This window comes from Seriola lalandi, unplaced genomic scaffold (genome assembly GCF_002814215.2).
Source record: "Seriola lalandi dorsalis isolate HSWRI2012SDOR001 ecotype SW California unplaced genomic scaffold, Sedor1 jcf7180002054794, whole genome shotgun sequence".
Taxonomy (NCBI): domain Eukaryota; kingdom Metazoa; phylum Chordata; class Actinopteri; order Carangiformes; family Carangidae; genus Seriola; species Seriola lalandi.
In genome coordinates, this window is record NW_019525347.1 from 150,176 (window position 1) to 156,295 (window position 6,120).

General features: G+C 44.4%; 1 protein-coding gene across 1 annotated transcript; it reads right to left on the reverse strand.

The window, feature by feature from the left end:
• Positions 1-3,191: 3,191 nt before the first annotated feature.
• Positions 3,192-5,539, reverse strand: fam43b (family with sequence similarity 43 member B). Its single transcript, XM_023425630.2, has one exon. It carries the CDS (start codon positions 5,373-5,375, stop codon positions 4,365-4,367), a length of 1,011 nt encoding a protein of 336 aa, XP_023281398.1. The 5' UTR covers positions 5,376-5,539; the 3' UTR covers positions 3,192-4,364.
• Positions 5,540-6,120: the final 581 nt, after the last annotated feature.

Below are 6,120 nucleotides of genomic sequence, written 5' to 3' on the forward strand. Positions count from 1 at the left end.
TGGCTGTGGTAATTATGAAGGGAGCAACGTGGTAGACAGGTGACTGTAATATATCCTCATTCAAGACTGTTTTATCCACTGTGAAGGAGACAGTCCCACTAGGGGTCATAGAAAAGCTCTGGGACACGACTATGTGCTTCACTGTAACAGAGGTGCAGAAGTTTAACCACCCAACCAGTTAGTCTTTATCCTTTAAGTCTTTTCTCTTGTAAAACCGGAAAAATACCATTTCAAAACACTTGACGGTGAAGATGAAGACTAAATATTACCTTTGTGTCGAAGTTCGATTTTAAGTGGAATGGCATCATTGTTGCCCCTTATGGCTGTCTAGGGGAAAACGCGCACCACAATTTGGACTTTAAGGACTAAGACTAACAGTTTGGTTTGATAAATGTACATCTGGAGAACCGCCCCTCCTCCATGAGAAAGTAGTGCACAGCTGCTTCCCTGAGCTTTTCTTACGGTAGCCTCCAGGTCTGTCTCAGTCCAGAAAGGGTAGAGGTGCCATAGGCCGACAGAGTCTGCGCGGATGGATAGGTCAAAAAACCATCAGACTTTAACAGTGACATACATTTCACTTTTCCAATTGATCATTCCTGAACCTTAACCACTCGTTTATTATTGTAACCATGACGGCGGAGGTCCCTTAACTTTAAAGTCATTCATTAAAGTCATTTTAACCCAAAACGCTAAGTACATATTTTAACCCAAACTATGATCTTTCCTTTGGTGCCTAAACCTAAGAAACCTAAAATGAGCTATTTGTAAGTTTTGCTTTTGCTACATAGCCAATATTAGCATTAACAGCTGCTTACATAAATCCTGGCAGCTTCAGCCATTGCTGCTTTTACAAGACAGTACAAGACGCAACCTCTGAGCAGCAATACTTCTTCAGGGCAGATTGGACACTACAGTGACTCGGTATTGGAAAGTGACCAGGCCAGGGCTAGTTTGTTAGCATGCTAAGTTCAGTAAAAGAAAAGAAGTGACAGAATTAGAAGCAAAGTAAGGAAGGGTGCTTTGGTCACAGCTCTTGGAGAGGAAAGTTTGATGCTGAACTCTTCTAGACGGGTAAGTAAACAGCTGCTTATGCTAACGTTGGCTTTGAAGCAATAACAAAACTTACAAATGGCTCCTTTAACCATAGCATTGTCAGATAATAAAACAGATTGATTTGTGATTCATATTGGTTATAGAAGGCAGCGGTGCTGTCCTGCTGGGCGTCATGATTAGAGAACGCACAAACAAACAACGCGTTTTGTTGCTGTTTTTTTCTTTGCAGTCAGGAGCATTAAACTCTAAAGCACACAACTACTTTTTTGCAAGGTCTCATCACCATTCATCTCTTTCTGTATAGAGCAGAGTCTCATTGATCCACGGTGTCCTTCCTTCCTCTGCATGGTCTGTTCTTTATCTCTGCCATCCTCACAGAGAAGCTGCTCAACACATTTTTTTTTGTACAGTTCTCACTGGAACAAAATGGACTGGCACCTGCTGCCAGCTGCTCTGGGACACAACATTTTGTTCCTCTTCCTGGTCTCGATGGAGACAAGCAGGCCTGTGGTGCTGTCACTCATGTGCCTGTGTTTGCTTCACAGACGCTGCATGAGGATGAGAGAGCCACTGAACAGCTGTGTGCAGCCAGAAGCATCTTTTTTGGGGTCTCCAAAGAAGCCCCGCTGTGAAATGGTACAGCACAGTTATATGTGATACTTGACAGGCCAGTGTGTCTGTAATGTTTGATCAGATTTTCTTGCTCTTTAAGAGCATCTCCTGCGGCTGACGATGTGACAAAGCACAACAAGCTTTGGTTCTGGGCTTGAGCCCTTGTTATTCTGGAGGATGAGTGTGATGAAGCCCAGCATGCACCTTGCTGCTGCCATCTGCTCCCTCTCTCTTCTGCTGGCCTGACAAGAGTTATGTTTACATAAAAGCACTGTGGCTCCTCTGCTAACCACTACATGTTAACACAACATTGGCAGAGTGTCACACACAATGCATCTCTGCATGAATGTCAGTGAGCAAACAATGTGACTTTATCACATTGTGTACTGCGTGTGTACATGATTACTCATCTATGCAGAAAAGGAGCCCGACAAAGATTAAAATGCAGGGAAAATATAATGAAGCAATAAAAATGGTTTGTATTAGTATTCAGACTCTGCAGTTATCCTTGCTGTGGATCTGTGGCAAGGACACAGGAATCCTTTATTATCTATCCACCGACATTAGGTCCTGTGCTTTTTCAGAGGAAGTTTATTCCAGGAAAAGAAAAAATATTGATCTCAAAGGCTCCAGCCGAAAGTATCCCTTCAGAACAATCCATCTCAGTAATTCAGACCAACTCAAAATGATTTTCTGATACGTCAACAGAGCAGCACCTATTTTCCACTCAAAAGCACAGTTCTTGATGAGGAATGACAAATCAAACAGCTTTTGATGCCGTTACGTATGCAAAATTATGAATAGCTTGACATCAGTCATTTCACAGGGAATTATTTATTGCGCTACAATATAATACTATATTGTGATGATATAATGTGGGATATAAAAATGAATTCATTGTTGCTCACAGAAAGAGACGCTGATGTTTTTAAACTGCCCGACTGCAAAAACCCTACAGCTCAAACGTGCCGTAGCTTTAAATGTTGTCTTCCCTCGGGACGTCGTGTTGTTCCGGTAAAACAGTGGAAAGTCTCAGTGTCGTCACTGAAATGGCTGATGTTGCAGTAAAATGGTTGATGAGTGAGTCAACTTCCTGGTACCCGTTTTGGATCACTCGGTTCTGTCAGGGCCTGACAGCCGTCCTGCAGCTGTCTCTTATACACATCTACCCCCCAACCCCCACCTCTCCTCAGAGTAAAGGCCTGGGAAGCCCATACAAGGCCTGCAGAGATGTATCAAACCACATTAACATCTAATGGCACTGACTCGCAGTTTAAAACTGACATTGTGTCTTTTTTTCTTCTTTTTTTTTAACGCAGTTTTATATCTCAGGAAGCAGATGACGCTGGTGTAAATATGTTGTTTTTTTTGTCTTTTGAAGTGTAGGTTAGACATATTTTCACATCACAAACATGCAAATGCACACTGGGGGAATGCAGAATTGTTGGATTCATTTGAATAACGTCTTTGATGATGTCTAGGAAAAACCCTCCCGCCGAGATTCAAGAAGGAAACCCAAGTGAGGGTAAGTTTTATTCATCGTGTTTGGAAAATAAATAGCTTCATCTCATAATAATAGTAATAATAATAATCACAATGCATCTTTAGACGGTAGCACAGATATTATCAACAGGAAATTAGATAAAGTCATATTCAAAACAGTTTGTGTTAAATCGTACGGGTCCATCTGCATTTTTGCAAGGGCTCAGTTGGAAAAACTGTACTGGCAAAACTTGGCTAAAAATGGTGGCAAATTGAGATCTATGTTTGTTTGTTTGTTTGTTTCTTTTTTTGTTGTTGTTTTGGCAAACCAGGTGATACTGCAATAGATATAAATCAGAAGAAATGCATTACACAAGCAAGACATCACTGCATGAACAGTTGTGTGTTTTGTCCCTGGTTGCACATTTATCACAGTGTTCATTTTTAAAAGCCGAAGGATCAAAGATGTCACATGAAAAAGAAGACAAAAGCTCTGCACGGAAAGGTTACTGCTGACATGTCATGCATAAATGATAGGGACTGTGACAAATGGCAGCAATAAACATGTCGACTCAATGGCTTGCTTCCTAAATTATCGCCTTATTCATTAGTCGGCTGTGATCATTAGTGAAACCGTAATAAACTTCATCTTGCGATTGTGAGCGCTCGGAAAGGTCAGTCTGTGAACAACATCAGTGAGGATTCTCATATTAGAAAAATTACACAAATATACAAAGAGCCTCCCTGAAAAAATATTACAAGTCGATCCGAAAAATGTCCCTGCTGGCAAACACGGCGTCAATTATACTCACAAAAATAAGAGATAAGAGGACTAACAAACACATCCTGCTTGGTGCTGTGATCAATATGTGACCTTTGTGTCAGTGATCTCAGTGTTGACGCGCTCGTGTTCTCTGAAAACCACTGTCCTCGTTCGTCATTGTGCTATCGTTAGTCTGTGCATCACCAGCTCTTTGTAAACAGTTTTCTCAAACAGCTACAGTCAAAGCAACGTCTGAGCCATCTGGCCAGAATAGAAATTTACTCCCACAGATCAATCGTCTGCCTTTTTATCTACCGCCTGGCAGGAGGAGAAGTTTTCTGGGTAACACTTCACATTACATGGAAGGGGCAGGTGGGGAGCCTGAGTGGGGTAAAGAGAGAGGAATGTGTTACTGTAGTGTTGCAGAATCGCGTTCTTTTAAACTACATTATAGTCAGACCAGAGAGGTTATAAACGTAAACGTGTTGTTGTTGCTGTCACTGACAAAGTTGATTTGGCACTGCTCCAATCTGGCAATATCCCCAATGTCCAACTCTGATAATAACTGAGTTGGGTCTGTGTTTGTTGTTAAAACCTTCTGTTTCTCCTGCTGCTCCTCTACATCCTCCTCTGATTCCTCTACCTCCTGCTTCTCGTCTTTGTCTTCCTCCTCCTCCTCCTCCTCCTCTTCCTCTTCTTCCTCTGTGATGGAGCAGAGGCGGGTAGCACTCCCGGGGTTGTCGGCAGGCGGTCTGTAATGGCACTGCCCGTTCAGCAGCCTCCTCAGTGGCATCAGGGGCACGGCTTCCTCGCCCAGCAGCTGCTGCTGGCAGTGTCGGAAATCACTCTGACGCTTGAGCCGTTTGAACTCGCTGAAGGCAGAGGTGGCGTTCTGGTAGAGGCTGTGGGCGATGGCCTGAGCCTTCTCCGACTTGTTTACCAGAACAGCGTGACACCGAAGCACCACTGCCATGTTCTTGACTTGGTGCCTGTAGATCCAGGCCAGGATCTTGGGCCGGCACGGGTCAGCGGTGCAGTAGGTGATTCTGTTCAGAGAGTAAAGATGAATAGGTTTCTTTTTCCCAGATTTGTCTGCGCTCATCCGGATGCCTTGCGGCCCCACTGTTAACCTCATCTTGACACTCTGCTCCCCGTAGTTGCTCCTCGCCCAGATCTTGGCAACCGCCTCCTGGGTGCAGCCGTCTCCCTTAGCCGTGATGGTGACTACACTCCCCAGGTAGCGCACATTATACACAGGCTCTTCTTTGTTCAGTTCCACCTTTTGCCGTTTGGTGTGGAAGATGCTGCCCACCCAGTCGAAGGGACAGTCAGGCAGCAAGTCAGGACAGGAGCGCAGCAGCGAGGAGAGGATGGAGTGGTAGGTCAGCCCGGTCCCCAGGCTCTTGGGTTTACTCTTTGCTTCATCCTCCACCAGAACAAACTTATTCCTTCTCCAGGGCAGCATGGTGCGGGAGGAGTTGGAGCGAGTGAGCGCCTCTGCCACTGCGTTTGCTCTTGTCAGCTCAGGCAAAAAGAGTAGGAAAGCCTGTGTGTACGTGTGTGTGTGTGTGTGTGTGTGTATGTTTGTGTGTGTGTGTGAGGGAGAGATGAAAAGCAGAGAGAAGCTGCTTTGCGAAGCACTGAGGAGAGACTGAGAGCTGCGAGCCTCAGCCAGTCTGTTCCCCTCGCTCGCTCCTCCTTCCTCTCCTCCTCCTCCTCCTCCTCCTCCTCTTTCTCCTCTGTTGTCTGCATCATGCAGCGCTGATCAGTGCAGGAGACTGAGCCCGGCGCTCCGACACCCTCAACCCCCTCCCTGCTTCGTTGTTTTGCTTCCAAATGGCTCCGTACCAAAGCATTATTTATCCGTCCAGCGTTGCACTGAGGTATCACTGTATTTATGCTTCTTGTAAAGCTGAGGAAGAGGATACATCGCTTAGTCATTCTCCGTCAGGAGACATATGAGACTTCTTGTTAATTCTGGTATAAAAGTCAGTCGAGTCCAAACAGTGTAATTAATTCCTCTTGTTTAGAGTGATGTTTAATTAAGTATGTCAGTAGACGGGTCTTGTAGCATGATTAGGACCTTGTACTTGTACTACAACTCTCAAATTGTTGGAGAGGTTGTTTAACACATGGACTAACACTGTATCTATCTATCTGTATATTTGAATGCTATGAAAGGTTTGTTTACATTAGAAATTCAGAAGAAT

Coding starts and splice junctions, on each gene's coding strand:
- fam43b (XM_023425630.2), bottom strand. CDS start 5,375: ATGCTGCCCTGGAGAAGGAATAAGTTTGTTCTGGTGGAGGATGAAGCA.